Source organism: Diabrotica virgifera, chromosome 4 (assembly GCF_917563875.1).
Source record: "Diabrotica virgifera virgifera chromosome 4, PGI_DIABVI_V3a".
NCBI lineage: Eukaryota > Metazoa > Arthropoda > Insecta > Coleoptera > Chrysomelidae > Diabrotica > Diabrotica virgifera.
In genome coordinates this window covers 237,794,266-237,821,335 of record NC_065446.1, presented here as the reverse complement: position 1 = coordinate 237,821,335, position 27,070 = coordinate 237,794,266, and the positions used below count along the sequence as shown (strand labels likewise).

Genomic DNA, 27,070 nt, shown 5'->3' with positions numbered 1-27,070 from the left:
TTTCGTAAACCGATGATGACTTTAAGGAAAAATCGTGAAACAGGTCGATTTTTATTTTTAAGTTATGATATTGTGGAATATATGGTATACTAGTGACGGCAACCATTTACGCGTGATGACGTAATCGATGATTTTTTTAAATGAGAATAGGAGTTGTGTGCTAGCTCATTTGAAAGGTTCTTCAATTCTCTATTCAGTAGTATAAACATTTACATAATTATTTATACAGGGTGTCCAAAAAATTGTTATTAAATTAAATTATTTGGCAAAAAAAGAAGAATGTATGTAATTTACTTAATTCAAAATACATTTTACTGCTTTCACAAATTAGAAAACAAAGTTTATTTCACAAATAAACATTGCTTTTCGCTTAAATTAAATGTTCAAACTTCCAAGAGATAGGTGGCTGGCGGGAGCTGGCTTGGACATTGAATTTAATCGAAAAGCAATGTTTATTTGTGAAATAAACATTTTTTAGTTTTCGGGTAACAGTAAAATAAAATGTGTTTTGAATTAAATAAATTAGATACATTCTTCTTTTTTTTTTCGAATAATTTAATTAAAAACTTGTTTGGACACCCTGTATAAATAATTATGTAAACGTTTATATTACTGAATAGAGAATTGAAGAACCTTTCAAATGAGCTAACACACGACCCCTATTCTCATCACGCCCAGATGGATGACTTCACTAGTATACCATATATGCCACAATATCATAACTTAAAAATAAAAATCGATCTGTTTCGGGATTTTTCCTTAAAGTCGCCGGTTTACGAAATAACGAATTTATTCCTTTCATTTGCACCATACTGTATACACATGCAACGGTGTAAAATAATGTAGCGCACGCTTGATTTTCAATTAAAAAACCAAGGAGTTTTGAATATTGTATTGTAAAAAACTCTTCGGGATTTCATTAATCGATGTTTAAAGAATATCTATCTACCTTGGCAACATTCAAATATTCAGCTTTTCACATAGTTCTTGAGAGTTAAAAATGGCCGATTTCGCAATTTTTCAATTTTTAATCGCTTATATGTCAAAAACTATCAACTTTGGAGAAAAGTCACTAAAGACCTTTTCTGTTTGGAATGATCCAAAGAACCTAAAAAAACTTTGTTCCGTGCAAAAAAAATAATTTTAGGAAAAAAACAAAAAAAATGTTTAAAAAATTTTTGACCCACTTTTGGTCCTGGCAGCATGCAAATTTGTTAAAAGGGGTCCTTTTTGAGTAAGATTGTGCAAAAAATCCGAATCGGAATATTTTTCCTAGCGGATGCGCAGTGGCTTTCTGGACTATGTGTTAAAGTTGTAAAAGTTATAAAATACATGACATACACGACATACAGACATGAGAATGGGTAAAATTAGCCCATAAGCCTAGCAATTACATAGGTACCCGTGTATCTACTAGAGTGGCGTTTACTGTACAAGATGTTACATTATTCCAATTGTTTACATTATTTCAGTCGAGCTATTGGATTGTTATTGGAAAATGTTACTGTCATTGGATTTTAGTGGATTGAATCCATTGCTGCAATTGCCAATAGCACAATTAATATAATGATTTAAATAAATTTTAAGTGGGTGCCATAAACCCATGGGCAAACCTAAAAGCATTGGAAAGTAAAGCAGTGCAAATTTGTCTTTATCGTATTAAGTGGAAATCAATAATAGTGCCAAATGTCAAATCAAATTAATTAAATGGTGCACCCATCATTACTGTCACCATCTCGATCTACTGTCTTTATCAATTATTACTGGAATATACTCTAAAAATTCGAGATGGCTCGAAAATTTTTGTAATTCAAATATTTGAATTACAAAAATTTGTAATGCAACGTTATTTAAAGATTATTAATTTTGCTACATCAAATATTTATGGCACCTACCTCGAATTGTAAATACTTCAATAAATTAAGCAAATCAACTTAATTTATACAAAACATCTCATTGGATAAATTAAGTTTGCAGTATTTACCAAAAAATGTAGCTCTGAAGTGGTGGATAAGGCAGATTTAGAAAATACCCATATTTACATTCACCCGTCTTCAGTATAAGATACAAAATTTTAAAAACAGATTGAAAGAATGTGATTAATTTGTGAGCATATTTACTTATTTATGACATATATGTAACTACACTGGGGTGCAAAATTAACCGGACACCTTAAAAATGGGTCATTTTTGATGTCTCGAATTTCCTAAACCTGTTGTCAGATTTAAGTGATTTTTTAATATGTTATAGCCTTATTCTTTAACAATATCGCTGTAATAATATTGTTGCTAAACAGGTAAATTTCCTAAACCTGTTGTCAGATTTAAGTGATTTTTTAATATGTTATAGCCTTATTATTTAACAATATCGCTGTAATAATATTGTTGCTAAACAGGTAAATTTTCATTGTATACCGGGTGTGCCAATGGAACTCTGTTTTTTTCTCAAACTTCGCATCACGCTGTGGAATATTCTAGCATTTCTAAAATACTCAAATTAAAACCCAACTATAGCCTCCTGTTTTCTCAACATTGTCAACATTGTCAACATTCTCAACATTTCTCAACATGTTGGCCCATAAAAAAGTTAGGTACCTACTTTAACAATTAGCCATGTTTTTCATCAATACAGGGTCTTTTTAAATAGGTATGACAAACTTTAAGGGGCAATTCTACATGAAAAAATAATGACGTTTGCTTTATAAACCTATGTCCGCAAATGCTTCGTTTCTGAGATAGAGGGTGTTGTTGAAGTTTTTCTTACAAACGCAAGATTTATTTATTGCTTTAAAACCGATTGAGATATTCAAATGAAATTGGGTGGATTTTAAGACGTAGTTATTATACATTTTTTGACATACAAGTAAGAATTTAATATTCACCATTGGCACACATACGGGTAATATGAGCCGTCATATTACCAGTAGGCGCACCAATGGCACCAACTACTACTTAAAACCCACCAAATTTCATTTGCATATATCAACCGGTTCTAAAGCAATAAATAAATCGCCAGTTTGTAAGAAAAATTTCAACATCCCCTATCTCGGAAACGAAGCATTTGCGGACATACCGTTTATAAAGCAAACTGTCATTAATTTTTCATGCAGAATTACCCCTTAAAGTTTGCCATACTTATTTAAAAACACCCTGTATTGATGAAAAACATGGCTAGTTGTTAAAGTACCTAACTTTTTTATGGTCTAACCGCTAACGTAAGCGAATGAATCTAAAAACAAAATGTTGAGAAAACATGAGGCTATAGTTGGATTTTAATTTCAGTATTTTATAAGTGCTAGAATATTCCACAGGGTGATGCGAACTTTGAGAAAAAACACAGTTTGATTGGTACACCCGGTATACAATGAAATTTTAACTGTTTAACAACAATACTATTACAGCGATATTGTTAAATAATAAGGCTATAATATATTAAAAAAATCACTTAAATCGGACAACAGGTTTAGGCAATTCGAGACATCAAAAAGACCCATTTTTAAGGTGGCCGGTTAATTTTGCACCCCAGTGTAATATATTTTTTTATAATGTTAAAATGTTTTTTATGGTACTGAAGATTGAAACGAAATCTTAGAAATGAGAGTCCAAATTACTACAGATTACTCTTTGTGATCTGTAATCCTACAATACCCTCATATTGTTCAAAATTTCCCCAATGGCAAATGACAATCCAGTCATCACAGATTTGATATCTAAAAACGAGAGGAAAGCTAGATTTTGTTGTGTATGTCAATTTTTCGACTCCAAAAAATATGCAGAGTTTGCAACTCCTACCCCTGGTATTCTCCCTAAAAACCAGCTACAGTCGGAAAAATGAAAGTATACCCATGAACAATCACTTATTTTATATTTGCTGCCTTTTTCTATAAACAACAAACGTTTGTTATAGAAAAAGATAGCAAATACAAAATATCTGATTGATGTGATCGTTCATGGGTATTCTTTCATTTTTCTGACTGTATGTGAAGAGAAAATTGGAAAAAATCAATTTACCAAGAATCTGTATTATTTTCTATATTATTTTGTAAAATATTTTTCCTTCAAAGCTCTTAGAGAAGGAGGTGGGAATAAAAAATTACTAGGTATGCCTATTAATGACTACTAATAAAAGTTCGTGATTTTAAGTAGGTGATTTAAGTAGTAGATTTTAAACTTGACAGTAAGTAACTTCATCATTCAACCCGGATCTATCCACTGTTGGATGTAGGTCTCCCTCAGTCTTCTCCATGTATTCCTGTTTTGTGCTATTTGCATCCAATTTTTGTCGATCCGTTTTATGTCATCAGACCATCTTGTTGGCGGATGACCTCTACTCCGATATGCTTCATGTCTTGGTCTCCAGTGTATTATTCGCTGTGCAGTTCTGACTTCAGGACATGGCTCAGCTTGCCAAATGCCACCCAAGTGAGTCCTATGCGGCGGCTTAGTTCGCACGTTTGATTATCTCTTCCTATGCGTATCTCATGCCCCAAGTACTCATAAGAAGTGGTTTCTTTGATATCCATGCCATTTACTGAAATCTTTTCGTTTAACACCAGATTTGTCATGATTTGTGTAAGTAACTTACTGTAAACTAAAATTGTAGCTTATTCCCAGCAAAAATAGTAAATTACTTATACTGAAGAGTCCCAACAACCTTTTTGTTCCAAAAATAGAATGCACATCAGATTGATTTTTTACTTTTTATTTGTTTTGGTATTGTCTACTATTAAATTAAAATAAGGTGCTAACAAAATAGTGCTCGTGAAGTAAGTGTTTTTCCAAACTATTAAATAATCTGAGAATATTGCAGTTTTTTAGTTAAAATATATTTGAAAGAAAATTATAAAATTTTGTTTCTTTTAAAACACTAGGAAGCTTCAAAATGAAGTTTTCTAACAGTGTGCATCACTTCCTATTAATGAGATCAAATTTTATAGTTTATACCATATTTTTAAGTAAAAAAATTTGATCTGATGGCACTCAAAACAACCCAAAGCATGAGAATGAATAGTAAAAAGTATTGTCTTGTTTGTATACCTGTGCCAATAGCACTCTGGCTAAAAACCCGGCTATGAGAAGTATGGCAGCTACCCATCTACCCTTTCGCCAGGGTACTGTCTTGTCCACCACTCCTTGATAGCTCTAAAATACAAACAGAAGATTAATATTACCTGCTTGGTAACTATGCGCAAACCAAATAGTAAGAGGAGAACTATGCTGCCACCCCATCTAGCCCTTGTGTGAGGAGTCCATGAATCCAATAAGCTCTGGTGAATCTGAGATTTGATAGATTTTATTATTAGACAAGTAACAACAAGATCTAGTTATATTTATACAATATTTAACCTGTAGAACAGCGGTGCTCAAACGGTCGATCGCGATCGGCCGGTCAATCGCCAAAGTTTTTGAAGTTGATCGCCATTCACGGAAAAATACACATGGAAAAGGTGGAGACTGTGCAAACTTGTGGATGATATGAAGTGCCATGCACTTCATCCAAATAAGATTCAGATGAAAAACATCTTTAATTACAACTCTCTGTAGCTACAAGGTTTTATCAAACAGAAATGTGATAAAGTTTTATATTTTTAAATTTTTTTACTAGCAGTTGATCGCTGGACACTTGCAGTTTATATGGTAGATCCCATGCAGTGTAAGTCTGAGAACCACTGCTGTAGAATGTCAAAAATATCGAACTTTTTTAAACTTAGCCCTCCCAGTCTCATAGGAATAGGATAGGGGATATATTGTGGCCAATATAATAATTTAAAATGAATAGCAAATGAATAGTATTTGCTGTATTCACTGTTCTAGCGATATGAGGATGTCCATTATCGTACATTAACATAAATCTGTCATATCCAATGTCAGCTGTGATTCACCCCATCACCTCCACATGTTAGGTATGCTCTTTCCAAGCAATACTGCTCTATAGAACTATGCAGCCACTACCAAAACTAACGCTCTGTATGAGGATTTAACTGGCATAATGTTCCCATAGGGAAACGAGATTGACGAAATTTCGACTACAAAAGAGTTGGCAAACAGTATGCTAGTTGCAACCTCATAAAAAGGGTTAGTTTTGGGGGTGGCAGCATAGTTCCATAGGGCGGTATTGCTTGGAAAGGGCATACCTCACTTGTCGATGTGATTGGGTGAATAACAGCTGACTTGTACATTAAAAACATTTTAGATCATGTTTTGCCATTTGCCAGGCATATTTGGATATGACCGATTCATGTTAACGTATGATTCATGTGGCTAGAATAGTGAATACTTACCTTGATGAGATTCAATTTAAAAGAATATATGTAGTAGGAGCCACCATATAGCCCATATCAGATTTATATCCGATCGAACATTGATATCACACTTTAAAACATTGCATTGAGAAAAGAGTGAGACATAAATGTATTTATTAGTAATGTCATATTTATTAGTAAATATTTCTGCAAAATTACTAACCTTTTGGACTGGTATATGAAAATAGGGACACACTATTAATATAAAGTTGCTGATTAATCATAATTTAAAAGTTTGGTTGTAAATGAAATCAAGTATGAAAAGAAATCATAATTATTGTAAACGAAATCAAGTATAAAATGCAAACCATACACTTGAGGATACAAATACTTTGAATTACCCAATTGTACTGATAAATTATATAAAAAATGAATATTGAGGGGAAAATAGAAAAATTCAGAATTGGTATACAGTATTTTATTATAATGAAATGATAGAAATGTAAGCAAAGAGTCAAAACTCAGACTTTATACGACAATAATAAGACGAATGCAGCAGATAGAACAACACAGGAAAAAGAGGTAAAAGAAGTTTTAAAATTGTGGAAAGAAAAATTGTAACAGCAGTAAAAAATTTAACTATAACGAATACAGGAAACCGATGAATCACGAAAACAGAATAAGATGATATAGATTGGTATATAAATAGAAGAGATGATAAATATTGTTGGCCTAATCTATAAAACTGAGTAACTCCATAATTTTCTGAAAATGAGTTATCACTGCCATCTGTTTCAAAAAGTCCCTACTTATTGTTTAAAAAGGTAGCACATGCATATTTTTACCAGATGAGTAAATAGCGACCTCTTCGCATACACTGTATCTGCCTTGTCGCCAAATTTAGTACAAAAAATTCATAACTTCCTAGTTTGTCATCCCACACGAGAAGAAAAAGTTGGTGGTAAGTAATATTAAATACTTATTAAACAATATACAAAATGTTAATAATATGTGTATCTATAAAATATTTCCATTTTACCATCCTATCTTTTAAAATGGGAGATACATAGTATTCGTATTAGTCTTTGGAGAGATAGTTTTTTGCGTCTCCTGTAAAATTTGCATAAATGGAGTTACGCAGTTTACAGATTACGTCGACGATATGTCAATCTATGAAATAGTAAAGAAAGGAAGATGTTTATGGAAAAGAGGGAGAAAGACCATAAAAAGTGGCAGAACAAAGTAGAAGAAAACCTAAGTAATTTAAGAATGAATAGATACATTGAAGATAGTGTTTAATTTCGATTAAAAATAGTAAATAACCCATTTTGCAATTCCTCATCATACAGTTGATTTATGCTGGGAATGTAATAAATGAAAATTTTCAGATGACTACCATCTCATATTATAGTCTGAATAAGTAAAAAGAGCAAGCCTCATCTTAGAAAAATACTGTGTTATGGATATCTTTATAATTTAGGTTATGTTATCATCGGCTTACTGATAAATCAGCTGTTATTTCATTAGATGAAATTTAATAGATGAGGACAATGGTCTATTTCATGGCCTCCTGTAATTACAGCCTTTTTTAATAACTCTATAATATAGGAACATGCATAGGTATTAATTAATACTTCTAAATAACCTTGGAATACAAGAAAATACATCATTATTGAATGAAAATATCATAAAAAATATTCTAAAAAGCAGTGAGTATTATTGACCATTAAAAAAAACTTAAAATAAAAAAATACATCAAAGATATGTATGTTAAATATTTAAAAATCATTTACATTTTGTATTCAAGTTATCACAGGGAACAGGAATAGATAAGATAAAAACTTAAAAATTAAGTGAAAATTTACATAAACTATCAAACAGTTTAATATACAATAAGTGAAAGAAAAATGTCTCCATTTCAATATTTTATTATTTACATGTTCAAATACAATGTATCTCTAGATCTGGTGTACCTGGTACATATTATTTATATTTAATATCAAAATAATGTGTGTGATAAGCTTATCAAAAATTAGACCATAAACCCTTTGAAGTAGTAATATAACAGCAATAATAACAAGTAATAAATCTTAATGTACAATTGCAACAGATTTCAAAATACCTACATTACATAAAATTTCATCTCATTTGATTCCCTATGATGCCTACTGATTCATCAATTTTAGGAAATATACTAGCAGATTATGCTTAAACATATGATATTGTTAATAATGTACAACATACACAGGTTTAAACATTGTCCCTGGAAAATTGACTTAAACTCAAATTGAATAAATCCAACATAACAGAAGTTATTTAGGACGACGATATTGACATCAGAAACACTAAACTATAGGCTTACCTGTGATATCCTGGTACATAGTTGAGAAAACACATTTTTCTTCGAATTCGAAGTTAATAATTCTTCTTCCATATTTACGTAAATTCTATTATCCTAGAAATTAAACAATGTTACCTTCTCAGATTTTTCTAAAACTTCATTTCAAATTTGTCAACACAAGAAGTAATATTTTGTGATTATTTTGCTACAAATAATTTAGGAGACGCCCTTTTAACGTAATACTTTGAACTAACCTATTTATTTTCCAGTAAAAAATTATTAATTGAAGATTGAAAGAAATTAGAGTATTAATCCATTTTTGTACACGTCGATCGTCGATCCGTCAAACCCAAAAAGCGGTGACAACTGACGTTTCTGACGTGGTGTCATAAATACGTCTATCATGTGATCTTCTTTCTTAAAAGTTTTAAGACTATTTTACAAAGTGATTCTTTTAATGATCTTATTATCTATGCATTGCTTTTATCCCAAAATAATAAATAACTGTTTTTTTAATAACTTTGCGATTGAGTTTTTAGCTTTTCTAGCAACTACTCATGAGCTTTGGCCGGTTATTACATGAATCAAGTTTAAGCGATGTAATAAATAGAAGAAAAACTTGGCATTTCGTATGGTTGACATTGACATTAGTGACGTTTCGTTTTTGAAAGTATTGTGAGTATTGTGGTGTTAAAATCAAAAGTTCTTTTTGTAAAATAATACTAAAAATTCCAAATGGATACCTACGAAAGCGTAGTGCTAGTTAAACCTGAAGTATTCGTTTTTAATATTCCACCAAGGTCATCAAATAGAAATTACAGGTAAACCTTTGTCTTTGGAAAAAATCAGTACATCCACCCACTTCTTATGTTGGAAAAAAAGCAAATTCAGAGAAAAATGACTCATTATTTAGAATGCTTGTTTATATTTTAGGGCTGCCGATTGGAACTTAGCGGAACCGTCATGGACAGGAAGAATGAGATTGATTTCAAAAGGCAATGAACTGTTTATCAAATTGGAGGATAAGAACTCTGGGGAACTGTTTGCAAAATGTCCCATTGATACCTACCCTGGAATAGCCATTGAACCTGTTAGTGATTCGTCAAGATACTTTGTTTTGCGTATTATGGATGATAATGGTGTGTATAATATTAGATTTTATATATTTAATTTAAGAAAGAACTAGAGATTTGACTTTTCATAAAAACTGCTTTTTATTTATTCAACAACTACTACTTTCATTTTTATCAACAACAACCTACTTTTTTTATAAACATTTTAAATAACAACCTAAAGGGTGGTTTATATGAACATTACAAAAACATATTCCAATACTCCCACCTTTTTGTTAAGTTGTTCAACCCATAAACAAACCTTTTAAATAAAAAAAAATATAACAAATGTCCACTTTATTACACTCTGATTGTCTATCTCTTACTTGTCCAGTGTCCAAAACGTAATCAGTGGTGGAACTATGAGTTTCTATATCACCTGCATAATCTGCGTCACTGTATCCATGCATGCTTGTGGTATTTGCTTCATTGTATTTGTAGTAACAATAACTCATGCCATAATTATAGCGGCTGATTACTCCCACCACATGTGCAATGTCAGGTCTTGACACTATGGCTGTTAAGTCAGCACTTACATCTTCTGGTATACTTACAGGATTTGCATTGTGTTGACCAAATCTATCTATTATTTGTTTTGTATACCTTGCTTGACTTAACATTGTACCAGCCTCTAAGTTTCTTGTAATTTCTAGTCCGACAAAATAGTTCCCAACCGTCACGGTCACTTCAAAACATTCTTTTATCACGCACAAAACTGTCTCTATTGCTAAATTTTTCTCAGAAAATAACAAACCATCATCAACGTAAATGATTAAGATCATTTTAATATTGTCTACATGTCCAGTATGAACACACTGATTAGCTGATGATTTTTGAAAACCGTAGTTAGCCAAAAACGAGTGGAATTTTCGATTCCAATAGCATAGTGATTGTTTTAAACTGCACGACTTTAACTTGCACACTAGTCCGGGTTCACACTCTATCCCCTGAGGTGGTGACATAAAAATGTCTTCTTCAAGATGTCCATATAAAAATGCAGTTTTTATATCGAACTGCATGTCTGGCTTCTTAACCATAGTCCATGTTTCATTTTTCACTAGTGTATCAAACTCTTCATTTATGGCAATTTTCCATTTTTCTTTGTCACTACTTGACACTGCTTCTTCATATCTCTGTGGTATATCAATTTCAGTAAAATTTACCTCAAAATCATTTAATCTGGCTGGTAAACATCTATTTCGTTGTGGTCTCAAGTTGGGTATATTGTCAACATCTTGTAAAACTTCTGTTTCATTATTAATGATTATTTGTTCTTCTTGTCTCTCTTCAAGTTCATTTTCTTGTATTTCAAAAATTGTCACATCATCTTCTGCTGCTATCTTGATCACATTGTTTTTCTTTGCACTGTACATTTTCTCATTGAAAAACACATTTCTAGATATCACTATTTTCTGTGTTGTTGGGTTGAATAATCTATAATTTGTGGAGTTTTTGTCATATCCAACAAATATAACCTTCTCACTCTTTGCATCTAGTTTCCTTCTTTTCTGGTCAGGAATATGTACATATGCATCACACCCAAACACTTTCATGTGGTCAAATACAGGTTTCTGCCCTGTCCACTGTTCATAAGCTGTAGAACCTGGTGTCTGTTTGCTTGTAATTCTGTTGCAAATGTAGATGGCAGTATTAACTGCCTCTGCCCATAGCCTCTTATCTACTCCAGATTGGTATAACATACATCGAACCATTTCTACAATCAATCTGTTATCTCGCTCAGATCTGCCATTTTGCCCTGGAGTATATGCTGCTGTGGTTTCTGACTCTATACCCTCTTGTTCTAAATACTCTTTGAAAGCATTATTTGTATACTCAGTACCATTATCTGTATGCAGTTTTTCGACAGAGTAGCCATACTTTGCCTTTATTTTGCTATTATACACTTTGAAACAATCTAGTACATCTGCTTTATGTCTAATAAAATATGCTACTCTATACCCTGTGTACTCATCTTTGAATGTTACAAAGTAACGTGCTCCTTGCATAGATTCAGTTTGCATAGGTCCACAAATATCACTGAATATGCTTTTTCCAGGAGGTAACTTAGTGTGTGGTCTCTCTTTAAAAGTCTTCTTATGTTGCTTTCCCATCAAACAACCTTCACACACAAAATCTTGTTTCTTTTCTGTAACACCTTTGATTAAGTTCATTTTTACCATTTCTTCTAAATATTTCTTATTAACATGTCCCAATCTTTCATGCCATATCTTTAAATCATCTACTGTAGTCACACATGCATTATATATTATTGTGCGAAACATCATTTTATATGTGTTGTTTCTATCCTTTATACCAACTGCTGCTAGATTCTCATTTTCATATACTTTGGCTTCATTGTTAATCTTAATAACACTCATACCCTTGTTTGTCAAAACACCTTCTGAAAATAAATTCTTTCTCAACTGTGGGATATACAGCACATCATTTATAGTGGATTTAAACCATTGTCCATTGATCAACTTCTCTATTTTAATAGTTCTCTTACCTTGTAGTGTTTGATTATTGCCAAGTGATACCTGTGATGTATAAGTTTTGTCGATATTAAAAGAATATTCTTCCCTGTAACACATATGTGCTGATGCACCACTGTCCATAATCCAATCATCACTTGTATCCACTTTTTCTAGCTGTTTTTCTTCTATGTTGAATGCACTCTCATTATTAACATTATAATATGCGCTACTCGAAGAACCACCATGCTGATCTTCTGTAGAGCTGCCAGCTTGTGCTCTGTCATTCTTTTTGTAACCTTTTCTGTAGTTACTAAAGCCACCTCTGCCTCGATTATGACTTCTATATGACCTGCTACTACTGTTTTCTTGTTCGTTCTTTTTCTCTCTGCAAAATTTGACAATGTGCCCTCGGTTTCTACATCCAAAACATATTACACCCCTTTCTTGACCTTTCTGATCATATTTTCCTTTGAATGACATAGTTGCCAGTGCTTGTTCTGTCTCTTCATATGCAGTTAAGTTCATTTCTTCATCTAACAGTCTTGCGGTAAGGTTACCTATAGTTTGTTTAGCACTGTCTACGGACAACCATGCCTGTCTAACATTTCTGTACTTTTGGGGCAATGTACTCAGTATTTTTGTCATAATAGCAATATCACTCACATCATCACCTGCTTCTTTAATTTGCTTAGCAAGATTCTGCACTTTTGCTATGTGTTGAGCGATATTATCTAGGCTACTCATCTTATATTGATGAAACCGTTCATGCAACATCATTTTATTTGATTCTGATTTCTGCTCATAAATAGACTCAAGGGTCTCCATAATCTCTTTAGCAGTATTACAACTTTCAATCAAAGTAATCTGATTTAAACTCATTGCAGATGTTAAAGTGAACATAGCCTGGGCATCCTTTTTAAACCATGCCTGTAATTCGTCTCCTGCTACTTCTGGTTTGACTAACGAGCTATCAATAACTCCATATATACCTTTGGCCCTTAAGGCACATTTCAGTTGGAACTTCCACTGTTGAAAGTTAATGCCATCAAATTTACCAACTGTGGATATATCTATTTTGTCACCCATTATTTTTTTTGCTTCAAATTTCTGGCGACACACGCCACTCTAGTTCTTTCTTTCACTGGGTCTAGTTCTTTCTTTCAAACCCTTATACTTCGGACACACCGGCAAAGTCTTTAAATATACTTTCTTGCTTTTTCGGACACACCGATACTTTAAACTAAATATACGCAGTAGTTAAGTATGATCTGGGGCCACATAACCTATTAGATTTTATATATTTAATTTAAGAGAAAGAACTACAGATTTGACTTTTCATAAAAACTGCTTTTTATTTATTCAACAACTACTACTTTCATTTTTATCAACAACCTACTTTTTTATAAACATTTTAAATAACAACCTAAAGGGTGGTTTATATGAACATTACAAAAACATATTCCAATATATTGGGACCGTGCAAGTTCGGCAAAGCGACCCCTATTTCTACGCTCTGTACTTTTATTCGCGCTTTTAATTATATTGGCCAATTATATTAGTCCTGGTTATTGGATAATTGTCAAGGCCATAGTCCAAAAAAATAATAAGAAGAAAAAATAAGATGCAGGTTATGTTATGCAAACGTAAACAATTGTATGTAGTAAATAAAATTAGTTATTAAAATGCAGTACTGCCAGCAAAATACAATTAATTAAATTTACCTTTATATAATAATTGCATATCATATCAATATTGTGGAGCAATATATAATTTTTCTGCTTCAATGACAGAAGGTATGAAATATACGTCAATTTGACAATTTCAATTGACAATATGAATTATTTAAGATAGTTGCAATATTTCTCCGCGACTCGCGCATGTTCGTTTCTCGTTTCCCTTCCAAGTACTTGCACACCGCGAATAGTGTTAACAGGCCTTTTAGACCCATTGCTGGATTGATAATTTCCCTCATTTTGGGTTCTTAGCTGTTAACTTCCAATCTCTCATTCCCAACTCACTGACATCTTCCATTACTGTCAATATTCTTGACTTGTCTGCCCTCCTGTATTCTTTCTAGATGACATAGCCATTCTAGTCTGCATTTTTTTATTATTTTTAATATCCTTGGGTTAGCATACAGTTGGTACACTTCTTCCTTTGTTTGTCTTCTCCATTCTCCCTCAACTACTTCTCTGCCGAATAGTCTGTGAAGAATATTTATTTCCTGCATTCCAATCTATTCTGTATGGTTTTATTCGCAGTCTTTATTTCTGTATAATCTTATTTTTGTATTACGTGATAGTAATAGATGCCTCAGCGCATCTATTACTCTTATTCAGTCTTAACTTGATTTCTGCTTCTTCCTTACATGTCTGATTGATAAGTGTACCCAAATACATAAAATATATTCGTCTACCCTCCCAAATTCTACCCCTGGTCCATACTCCATCCTCAACTAACTTCAAGTGTCCCATACTGTTTCTTTCATTTTTCCTCACAATTTCCATGTACATACTTGGATTTATTTATATTCTGAAACAGTATTTTTGCCATACTTGCCAGTTCTCCACTTCTTGCAATGAGAACCACATCATCAGCATACACCAGGCATTGGTGTTCCTTGTAGAACAGAGTTTCAGACCTATTTATCCCACTATCCCTCACAATTTTTCCAGATCTTTACTTATTTAATAACAAAGTGGACAATGGGTCTCCTTTATGAACCCCTTTTTTCACTTCGTATTTTTCTGAGACTGTAGGTACCATTGCATTTCACAGCAAAAATTTTTTTCTGTAATTTTTACTAAACTTATTATTTTTGTTGGTACTTGGAACTCTTTTAGCATTTCTATTACTTCATATCTGTCTATTGTATCATAAGCAGCCTTGTAATCAATAAACAGTACTTGTGCTGGAGAATGTTGTATTCATAGCAATTGATCAGGATTTGTTAAAACATAAAAATTTGATTGGTTGTTGATCTTCCATTACGAAATCCTCCCTGGATGATAATGGTAAAGTTTCCTAAATGAAAATAAGTTTTTATAAAATGTTTAAATTTTAGGCCGAACTGCTTTCATTGGCATTGGTTTTGGAGATAGATCAGACTCATTCGACTTAAATGTTGCTCTTCAAGACCACTTCAAATGGGTGAAGAAGGAAAAACAAATCAATGAAGAACCCAGTGGACCAGGTTTGGATCTTGGATTTAAAGAAGGGGAAACAATCAAAATTAACATGAAAATAACAAAGAAAGATGGTTCAGAGGGCAGTTCAAGGTCAAGAGTACAGACTACAGGTTGTGGTGGTCTGGGATTATTGCCACCTCCACCAAGTGGTAAATTGCCAGCCCCACCAGGAAGTTCACCCACAGTGTCTCCTTCACATGCAGCAGCCAAAACAAACCCAACTGGGGATTCTTGGTCTGAATTTAAATCAGCTGATGACAGGTAAGTTATCAATAATTAAGGGGAGGGTATTGTTTGAAATTAACATTTCAAGCACATTTTGTGATTTTTTTTAAACTATGGTACAATTTTATTTTTAAATTAAATAAGCATCTTGAGTACAATTCACACAATATTCAAAAAAAAATTTCAAGGGAATATTTTGAAAAATAAGCCAACAGTGGCAAATTTTTACAGACACCTCAAAAAAATGGATTTTGCTGTGGACATCATAACTCGTCACTGGATTAGGTGAAACAAAAAATTCAAAAAGATTTTATTAGCTTATGAGTTTCTCGAGGTAACGCTATCAAGTTTTTTTTGTTTTTGTTTATTTTTGAGTTGGTGTCACTCAGAGGTCAAAAAAAAAAGAAATCTTGGTTAAAGATTTTTTTGTAATGTAATGTAAGTAAACACATGTCGCTCATTGACGACATCTGCACTGAAAAGGGAAACCGAATGTTGCTGATGAGCAACATGCGTAGCTGACGTGTTAACAAGCTTAACCCGGGAGTAGTCGCGCTCACTTCTGTAACGTGAATAGTCGCGTGTTAGATTTCATCTTACAATACCAATTTAAATACGAATTTACAACAAATTTTTATTTTATAGTATTTTTATTTACTTGCTATGTTAGAAATATTATTTCTAACAATTATTAAAGCTAATTGGCTCTCCCCAAAGCCATAAATTTCACAAAAAGAAGAAAAAAAATACCTACGCATTACTACACCCTTCCTTGAGGCACCTACGAAATTTTTTCAAAATTGCAAAATTTTTCATCAAGTTATCGCGAAAAAGGATAAAATGTGAGATTATATCTAACGGCGCGACTACTCGCGGGTTAAAAATAAAGACTAAATCAAAGTTAACTCTTCTGGTAAGAAGAGAATCCATGTTCAAGAAATTAATCATACCAGTATAAAATTATCGTTTTGTCATGTGCATATGCTAAGATTTCACAGTCAGTCAAGGATCTGATGGGATCCTAAATGATCACCTTGAGGCACTCCAGAGTCCTTCAGTTTGACACACAACGATTGTTCTTGCATATAGTTTTTCAACCAGTAAAGAATTTCGCTAGACACACTAAAAAACCCCATCAACTGAATGTTTGCATCTGCTGATCTGGGAACATCCATAAACTATGTCGTAAAAATTTCGGACTTTTTAATGCCCTCCCCCCTTCCGTCGTAAAGGGTCGTTTACAGTTGACCCCCCTCATATCGACGTCGCAATTGCAACTCATGACCCCCTTTTAGTGATTTTTTTAAAATTCCATGATATTTCTGGATTTTTTAAAGTTAGCTATCAAAGTTTATTTACTTATTATGTAGTTCATTAATATCCGTGTACTTTTTTCTCTCAATTTACTGTACAACTAATTAGCTTTATTGGGACAAAAGACAATACTTTTATCGGAGTTCCGATATGCTTTCTTAACTCCATCATATAAATCTTAATATTTATTTTGTTTTGATTTCAATACCATTTCTTTTATCAAGTATAAATACAATGTACTAACTAAATAAAATAAAATATTTTATTTCTATTCATTCTTGTAGAATTGTTTCACACAGAGTATTCAGTAAATAAATGAACCGTTTAATATTTATTGCTTCCAGACGTTGTTCTTTATAGAAGCGTTTATTTAAATACATAGAACAATGTTTTATTGTTTGTTATTCTGTGCAAAACTGCTAGCAATATTATTAAGGCTGTGAGTGATAAAAACGAAATGAAAAGTATGCGATAAAAGTAATATACCTACTGATTCTTTTTAATTCTAAAATAGGGTAATTTTTTATATTCATGAACATCAAACGACGTCGGATGTGCACTCATGGCCCACTCCCCCCTGTCGTATACCGTCGTAATAAGCAAAGACCCCCCACCCCCTTTTCAACGACGTAGTTTATGGATGTCCGCTCTAGTCATGATCATACAATTACAGTGGAACCCCGATAAGTCGGCCCCCGATAACCCGGAAGTCCGGCTAACCCGGACCGATTTTTATCAGACAAACATTACAACAATAAAAATGTATGTCCTTTATGCTGGATTTTCCAATTTCTTTTCAACATCTTAAAATATTTTCTTTTATCTTTCCTTATAAACATATTGTTCGAATACTATAATATCTTATATTTTTCAGGCTAATTTTATTTATCATAATAAACTTTCTTCCTAAAAATTTGTCGTTTTAGCGAATTCCTATGTAGTTCATTCGTTTCAATTTTCAATGTCAAACACATTATACAATGAGAGATAATGCGTATTTGTGTAATTTGATACATAATATACCTTAGTAAAAATAACTGGCATGGCAGACAACGCTCGTGTTACCATTTAAAAAAAAACATAACTTTGGTTTGGCACCGTGTTATGGAGGACCCTGTATATTTCTCACTAATTTTAAAATGTGTACATTAAAGGTGTCTATAACTTTTATTAACAACTTTTTTTCATATATTGTATAATAACAGATATATTGGATTTTGTCACAGAAGTTGATCTGTATAGTGTTTATAATATGGTATTTTAATGGCATAAGTTAAGTTTAAAAATGTTTTCATTTCAGTGCTTCCCAAAATCAGCCTGCATCAAACAGCAACTGGGTGCAGTTCTAAGTTCTTCTGACAGGTGATATGTTGTTATTTAAAAAAAATATGCGCAGGTTAGAATTTATCCTAGGTAGTCTGAGGTGTGCTGTATAATTTATCATAACTATAGGTAGTTATATATCATACATATATGATAGTATCTGAATAATTTTTATAAAAAGTGACCTTTTTCACATGATATGTATACATTTTTATAGCGTACCTTCTTTGCGAATTATAAAATGATTGAGAATTATAGCAATTAAGATATAGAATAGCTTGATTTGATACTTTATATACATTCTTTTTAGCTTTCATTACTCATGTGATGTCATCAACCCTTTTTCTTCTATTTTTATTTATCAGAATGCATAATAGCATATTTTTTGTACGTTTAGTATGTAGAGAAGAATCCATGTCATTTTTTGCTCATAAAGCACAGTACACACCTATCGACACAAATATTTACACAATCTTTTGTCTCTTTTGAGAAGTATTACTCAAGAAGAGTAAGTTTTTTAGAACCTTGGAATAATCCAGGGATCTGGAAAGCTTTTTAATTAATATACTTGTCTATATTTGTCCAAAAACTCTGCCGACAAACGAAGACAGGAGATTCTTCAGATAATTTTAAGACAATTTAGCTCAATTCACCTAATTCGAAATTGCTTCCTAAGGGAGCTAGAGTTCTTTGAAAATGGCGTCTTGTAATTAGTTTTTCTTAAATACCTCCAGAACGCTTCAATTTATAAAAGCTGAAATCGGTGCGTATATTTATCTTCCAGAGATAAATCGATTCCATCCATTGCGAATTTCTAGTACCGATCATAGGCGTCCGTTTTGGGTAGGGCAACGGTTATTTTATCACATAACTTTTTTGTCTTTAATTTTTAAGCATTTTTGACACTGGATTATTAAATTGTGAGGTATTCTAGTACTAAAAGGTACTCTTGCTTTAAGTCGGTAGAACACACGCTTTTCTAGAAAAATCGATTTGAAAAGTTTTCGTTTTTTGAATTTGAAAAAAAAATTTGTTCAAAGAAAATAACGGTGTATTTTACCAACTTAAAGTAAGAGTAACTTTTAGTACTAGAATACCTCTTAACTTAATAATCTAGAGTCAAAAATGCTTAAAAATTAAGACAAAAATGTTATGCGATAAAATAACCGTCGACCTACCCAAAACGGACGCATATGACCCTTTACTAGTAATTCGCAATTAATGAAATCGATTCATCACTGAAATATAAATAAACTGACCAGTTTTCGGATTTCTAAATAGTTCTTTTTTAATTTTTTTTGGAAATTCAGAAAAAGAAAAATTTTCAAATCGATTTTTCTAGAAAACGGTGTATTCTATCGACTTAAAACAAGAGTACCTTTTAGTTGCAAAATACCTCTCAGTTTAATAATCCAGTGTCAAAAATACTTAAAAGTTAAAGATAAAATATCTGTTGCCCTACCCAAAACGGACGCCTATGACCGGTAATAGAAATTCGCAATGCATGAAATCGATTTATCTGTGGAAGATAAATATGTGTACCAATTTTTATTTTTCTCAATAGACGCGTTCTGGAGCTATTTAAGAGAAACTAATTACAAGAAGCCATCTTAAAAGAGCTCTAGCTCCCTTAGGAAGCATTTTCAGACTAGGTGAATTTGGTTAAATTGTATTAAAATTATCTGAGGAATCTCCTGTCTTCGTTTGTCTGTAGAGTTTCTGGACACCCTGTATATGTGCTTATAGAAAGATAATTTATGTTTTCTACAGGAGAATTAGATTTCGTTTTTAGACATTAACAATTAAATGCAAAAATGCATTTATTTTTTTCAAATTTTTACATATTTTTGTATTTTGTTGCTTCGAAAACTTTAAAATATATCATTAATTTATTTATAAGTCTTATAATTTTGCATAGTTTGCAGTTTTCGGAACAAAAAATTAATTTTACAACTTTTATATCAAGCAATTTTGAAGATATCTACTACTTAAGACAAAATTTTGAGCTTTTGTTTCAAAAACTCACCTTTTAATGGCAAATAAAAGTTTGAAAAATACTTTTTGTAGAATTGAAAAGACTTTCTAGATACCTTGATTATTTCAAAGTTACAAACATGATATTTTTTACTTATTTTGCTGAATTATATGTTATATTGTAATAGTTTAACCATCATTTTGCATTGCTATGGTAAAAACTTCATTTCAGAGCGTAGGCGCGAAATATCGTTCCAATGCATTTTAAATGCATTCAGTTTTCGAATCCTGAGAAGTCTAATAAGTATTTTGGAAAAATTTATACGCAGGATGAAAGATTACATCTTTACCGAGTAGAAAGTCCCTGAAAACTTCTATAATGTTTATTTTAATAAGTTACAGGGGTGAAAAAGAAGAGAAAATTGAGTGTGATTTTTAATTTCAAATATCTCATTCAAAAGAAACTTTTTGTTTATTCTAATGGACTTTCTACCCTCGGTAATAATATAGTCTTTCATTCTGCGTTTAAATTTTTCAAAAATATTTATTAGTTTTTTCAGGATTCGAAAAAATAAACACCATGTCCATGGTAATATTTTCCAAATCCAACATTCGCTATCTTTGTCATACAACACACTCGGTCAAACAGAATGCGATGACAAGACAGTAGCAAACAAGGCTACTAAATATTTGACAAGACTTCAGGAATATTTTGAGTTGTTTATTAAATAATATTGATAGTGTATTTGATTTAAGACGTGAAACTAATAAAAGTTATTGATTGTTTATTATTTATGGAAGATCCAGGGTATATAATCCAATACACCAGGGTATATTCTGTGATCCAAGTATTTTGTTGTTAAAGATGTTCAAAATTTATCTAAGCGTTCCATAGTAACAATATTAGTAAAATCACTTTATCACTTTCTCTTTTCACGATTATTAGCTTTTATTGTATAGTATATAAATTAATTGTAATCACGGAATACATAGTGAGTGAAAAAATAATCCTATTAATTAACTGAATTAATAATCATTTAAGCGATTATACAAAGAACGGTTATCCAAGAACATTCAAAAACTGAACGAAATAGCCATCTCTATGTTAATGATGACAATGTCTATTGTTTACATCTTCATACCAGAGAGAACTTTACTACATGTAATTTGCCGTGTAAAGAAAGAAAAAATAGGGATAGCCCTAAAATATTTGCGCCTACGCTGTTAAGTACTATTTATTTATAGTAAATATTATCTACTTTTTATGAAAATTATTCTGTTAATTTCACTAAGAATGTAAAGGAAAATGGAACAAATAGCCACTACATCCATTCAAAGTTGTAATATATTATAATAACCTTAGTAAGAAGTTACTGTTCATTTGTTTTTGTAAAAATTCGCTAATGTGTATATGCAGCATATAAATGTTTTTTTACTTATAAATATATTGCTCATGACTGTTTCTTAGTGGGTAACTAATTCTTTTTAACTTTGGAATCGTTTTAGGAGCTTGTTATAAACAATTTTTAGGATTATGTATGTAAACTAAAAGTCATACAATTAGGCATGCACGTCATGGATTTAATGACATCATGATCCACCGGTACAAACTTGACGGCAAACAAATTCAACAAAGATTTCCTCATATACAGTGATGAGCGAGCTAATAACCGGCATAATAACGCAAAAGATATAAAATATATATTAAGTTCTGAGATAAAAAGAAATGAAACTAGTAGAGTTGGGAAATTTAGCGATAAAGACGTATAAATTTACATTATATTTATTGTTTCCCACCTTCAGAGGTATCAGAGGAGTATGTCAACTAAAACTGTCACATTGGCAGTTGCCAAACTCGTCCGATACGTCTAAAGGTGGGAAACAATAAATATAATGTAAATTTAGAGGTTTTTATCGCTAAACTTCCAACCTCTACTAAAGTATAATTCAATAAGCGATGCAGGGCGATGTAAATATTACCACGTGTAGGCCTCAACAGGGCCGCATTTAGGATTATTTTTTGTTTAGTCAGAATATATATTATCATATAAAATACGAAATTTATATTTTAATTTTGCAAAAGTGCTCGACAAAGAACCTGATTGTTTTAGTTGATATCCGATAATAGGAACCATTTATACAGGGCGAAAAACCCAAGAATTTATTTTTTTGCCAACAATTTTATGTACAGAGTGCCTACAAAAAATATAAGTTTTATTTTTAATTTTTGATATACTTAGTTGTGTGTACAATTCCAAAAAGTTTCATAAAAATAATAACAAAAAAATACTCATTACTCAATTATGTTGAAATAATATACAAGGTGTCCCAAAAGTAGCGGAACGGTCGAATATTTCGCGAACTAAACATCGGATCGAAAAACTGAAAAATACGTGTTCAATCATTTTCAAAAATCTATACAATGACATCAAACCCCCATTACACCCCCTGGAGGTGGGGTGGGGAGTAACTTTAAAATCTCAAATGGAAACCCCTAGTTTTTTTGCAGATTTGGATTCGTTACGTAAAAGTAAGCAACTTTTATTCAAGAGATTTTTTCGAACTGTGGATAGATGACGCTATAATTGAGAAAAACGATTTATCCTGATACCATAGGTAAATTATAGAAACGGTCTAATATCTCGAGAAATACACTTCCAAATGAGAAAACAAACAAAAAAGGTTTTTAATACTTTTCGAAAAACTATCGAATAACACCAAACATGACCCTCCAACTTACCCCCTGGAGGTGGGATGGGGGTTAACTTTAAAATCTTAAATAGCAACCTCCACTTTTTATTACAGATTCGGATTCGTCATGAAAAATTAAGCAACATATTATTCGTAACATTTTTAGAATTGTTGATAGATGGCGCTTTAATTGGAAAAATACCATTTATTAGCGCCATCTATGCTATTTTAAAAAATGTTTTGAATAAATGTTGTTTAATTTTTCATGACGAATGCGAATCTGCAATAAAAAGTGGGGTTGCTATTTAAGATTTTAAAGTAACCCCCCACCCCACATCCAGGGGGCGGGTTGAAGGGTCATGTTTGGTGTTTATCGTTAAGTTTTAGAAAAATATTAAAAACCTGTTTTTTGGATTCTCATTTGGAAGTGTATTTCTCGAGATATTAGACCGTTTCTATAATTTACCTATGGTATCAGGATAAATCGTTTTTCCCAATTATAGCGCCATCTATCCACAGTTCGAAAAAATGTTTTGAATAAAAGTTGCTTACTTTTACGTAACGAATCCAAATCTGCAATAAAAACTGGGGGTTTCTCTTTGAGATTTTAAAGTTACCCCTTACCCCACCTCCAGGGGGTGTAGTGGGGGTTGGTGTTTGATGGCATTTGATAGATTTTTGAAAATTATTGAATACGTATTTTTCAGTTTTCGATCCGATGTTTATTTCGCAAAATATTCGACCGTTCCGCTAGTTTTGGGACACCCTATATATTATATATTCATAATTAATTATTAATATGTCGTGACTCTTGACTGTTAACTTATCTAAATTTGAAAATTTTGGGGAATGCATATTACTGTAAATGTCATCAGAACTAAACGTAAAGTCAAGCAATGAGGCATGCAAGTCATAGGTTTAATTCCTTGTTTAGATAGGGCGGTTTGCCAACGTAAACGTCGCGATTAACTAAAACTCGCGGTTGCATATGTACGATTTTGAGCGGTTGCATTTCTTTCTATGTTAACTTGAACCACGGCGGTTGGGTTTTTCAGGTAAACCGCGACGTCGACGTTGGCAAACCGCCTGCATATAAACAAGCCCTAAGGTTCAGCGAATTGATGATTCGTTTTGTATTCCTTGATCAGCTTAAACACTTCTATCACAAACTTCAACTTTATTGGCCACTTTTTTCACAATACATATCTTCAACCACTATCCCGGGATTTTCTTGTCTTTCACATTTAAAATTATTTCTTTAACTTCAACGCTAAGAGGGCTTCTTTTACTGCGTTTTCGAGGAGGATTCCATGTATTTTCAACCAATTCATCAGCAGAATCAGTGGATGACATTTTTGGTTTCAATATCTGTTATCTGTTATTGAAATAATACGTGGTTACTACTGTTACGGTAATCACAATCACGTACAGATAGGGTCGTTATACAAATAAAAATATATTCTTAAATAGTTTTAAATGGCACGACAAATAATTGCTAATTCAACATTAACAGCATAAATAAAATTTATTGTCGTTTAACCATCAAGACCACTAAAAATTTACTAACAAATCGATTCGAATTACAAAATTTTAATACCGAAATAATACCTACTTAAATCTTGTCCGAACCTGTATGAGCTGCCGACGACGTCGGCAGTAACGAAATAAAGATGGACATTTCGGTTAGTTTTTATATATTTTTGAAGAACTGTTACTTGCATGTATGCATAAAATATTCATTAATTTTATAAATCGGATCATTTTTTCACATCCTATGTGTTCAGTGATAACAATAATTTATTTACTATGCAATAAACATTAATAGTTGGGAAAAGAAAAAAATTAATAAAGTGTCATAATTATACTGTTACTTATCGGAACGAGTAGACTCATTTGGAACATCTTTAACAATTATCTGCTAAATTTATCGTTGTTTATATGCCCTGCATCGCTTATTGAATTATACTGTAGTTTCATTTCTTTTTATCTCACAACTTAATATGTTTTCCATCTTTTGCGTTATTTTGTCTGTTATTAGCGCGCTCATCACTGTATTAGTTTTTTCGCTACCGTCAAGTTTAGCAGGAAAGCGCTGTTGCCAAATAAAAAACATATATGTATTTACCACAGCAGCGACCGGCTACACTGTTTCTTGTTCTATCTATGTAAGATTTTTATTTGTTTACTTCTTTTCTTTTTATTTTATGGCCTTTGGGAGCTGTGCCCATTTAGCCAGCAACATTTCTTAAAATTAATTCCTAATTAAACCTATCATACAACAAGACTATTACGAACCTAATCGACCAATCAAGGATAGGGAAGGGAAAGTGAAGTAGGTTAAAAAATTAACTGTCCTTAAAAGATAAACTAAATAAATAAAATATATTTGAAAACAATAATTTGACATTATATTTAACCACCAATGTTATGACAGACGTCAGTTACCATTTACCATATCACCAAATATAATAATAACGTCATATATACTCGCAACTACTTCTAGCCAATGAAATGTTCGCTGTAGCAGGAATGGCATGTCAAGAAAATCTGATTATTCCCTATATATTTTTCAAACTTAAAATATGGCATCAAGGGGAAAATTGCGTGCGAGCCTTATTGTTAGACTTCGACCATATGAACGCAATATGACTCTTGCTTTCAAAACTTTCAAGGTCAAAGATTTGTAGCATTGTACATCTCTCATAGTATTAAATATTTTGATTTTAATTAACCACAACCTCCTGCTCGTTGTTTATCCTTTTTACCTCTATGTTTAAAATTCAACAATGAGTTTGCCTATATTTTGTTCATTACCACTCTAGTAACAAGTTATTGTCTTTGGTAAATAAAAAACTTGCCCCAGGCTCCTACGAAGAGTACTCTCCAGTTATTTTATTATGCGTATAAAGTTTTTAAAGCAAGAGTATGATTGTTTTTCTCCCTTTAAGCACGAGATTTAATAGTTGTTGATTCTACTAGAATAGAATTTTGTTTTCGGTATCAAAAAAGATTTTTTTCAGTACCGAAAGCACAAATTTTAAACGAATTACATATACATATTACTTTTGTGCAGCCCTTAATTACTATAATTCAAGTAAGTTTGTGAAATTTTATTAACTAGGATTACAGTTTTATCTTTATTAATCAATAGAACTTCTCCACACTGCTTTTGAGACATTCTAAAGCAGTATCAAAAAGAGAAACCACGAATAAAGCTTTTAAGAACAATATAGAGGCAGCCTTATTGCACAATTGCCAGAACGGACATCAGGCTGACCACAAATGCGCAGCATTGCCAGTTGTTATTTAATGCGCGCGCAGCTTACTCGGTCTGGTTGATTGACATGTGTCAAAGCGTCTTTTCTCTTATTAATTTCTTCACAAACTGGCAATATAGTGAAAGGGTTACAAAAAGGTAATATTATTGAGTGTTTGTATATATAAAAGTTATCAGTTATATCTATATAATAGATAAGAATCGATGTGACTGATATCAGGGATTCAGGACTTTGTTATTTAAAAAAACTACTTAATATTTTGTTCCTATCTTTATTAATTATTATACTAATCTCACTTGTATCTTAAACAATAAGTTTTGCAACATTTTATTTTTGATGAACAAATCTAGATATTTGAAGTAGATCTGGAACTGGTACATATCACCGTTATTGATGTATATGCATAAAGGATTTTCCATGTAATAGTGTTGGATGTTTGTTATTGTTTTGTGGAATGCAGCTATTAAACCACAAGGAACAATAAAACTACTTTTGAGGATTTAAAGTCATCGTTATTCTTGTTCTTTATATATTAGGTATATAATCTTTTAATTCTTTATTATTATATATTAGTCATACTTTCTGATGACTTAAATTGCCACTACACCTTTTTATTATTTTTATAATGTCTTTCTAGTGACTGGCGGTTCAAAAGTTTGTCTTGGAAGTCTACTAATAGTAATTATACCCCTAAATTATTTCACACCATCTTTTTTTTTTCATAGTCCAAACAAATATAGCTCTATCCTTGATGTCGGATGCGGTAAATTTAATGTTTTTTTTTTCATTTTTTAACTAATTTTCTTTTATTTTTATGTACAAAGTATCTATGATAAGGAAATTACCTTCATCTGTATTATTGTGGTAATAAATAAGGCTATATCTACAAAATGCCCCTGAACATCTTTA

General features: G+C 31.9%; 2 protein-coding genes across 3 annotated transcripts in view; one reads left to right on the top strand and one right to left on the bottom strand.

The window, feature by feature from the left end:
• The window catches only part of LOC126883349 (protein RER1), a 32,087-nt gene extending 23,109 nt beyond the window's left edge, over positions 1 to 8,978 (bottom strand). The window contains exons 1-3 of one of the 2 annotated variants that reach the window (XM_050648802.1): positions 8,837 to 8,978; positions 8,604 to 8,696; positions 5,171 to 5,275 (exon numbers count right to left, since the gene is read on the bottom strand). In XM_050648802.1, the coding sequence (XP_050504759.1) occupies positions 5,171 to 5,275; positions 8,604 to 8,675 (177 nt within the window). In that variant the 5' untranslated portion in view covers positions 8,676 to 8,696; positions 8,837 to 8,978. Of the gene's footprint in view, positions 1 to 5,036; positions 5,142 to 5,170; positions 5,276 to 8,603; positions 8,697 to 8,836 lie in introns of both variants that reach the window. The other variant, XM_050648801.1, reaches the window with a different exon arrangement.
• Positions 8,979 to 9,042: 64 nt separating this feature from the next.
• On the top strand, positions 9,043 to 22,520 carry LOC126883348 (NECAP-like protein CG9132). The gene is made up of 4 exons (XM_050648800.1): positions 9,043 to 9,403; positions 9,516 to 9,721; positions 15,233 to 15,617; positions 18,196 to 22,520. Exons 1-4 carry the CDS (start codon positions 9,318 to 9,320, stop codon positions 18,242 to 18,244), a joined length of 726 nt encoding a protein of 241 aa, XP_050504757.1. The 5' UTR covers positions 9,043 to 9,317; the 3' UTR covers positions 18,245 to 22,520.
• Positions 22,521 to 27,070: the final 4,550 nt, after the last annotated feature.

Coding starts and splice junctions, on each gene's coding strand:
- LOC126883348 (XM_050648800.1), top strand. CDS start 9,318: ATGGATACCTACGAAAGCGTAGTGCTAGTTAAACCTGAAGTATTCGTT. Junction 9,404..9,515: donor TCATCAAATAGAAATTACAG/GTAAACCTTTGT, acceptor TTTATATTTTAG/GGCTGCCGATTGGAACTTAG. Junction 9,722..15,232: donor GCGTATTATGGATGATAATG/GTGTGTATAATA, acceptor TTTAAATTTTAG/GCCGAACTGCTTTCATTGGC.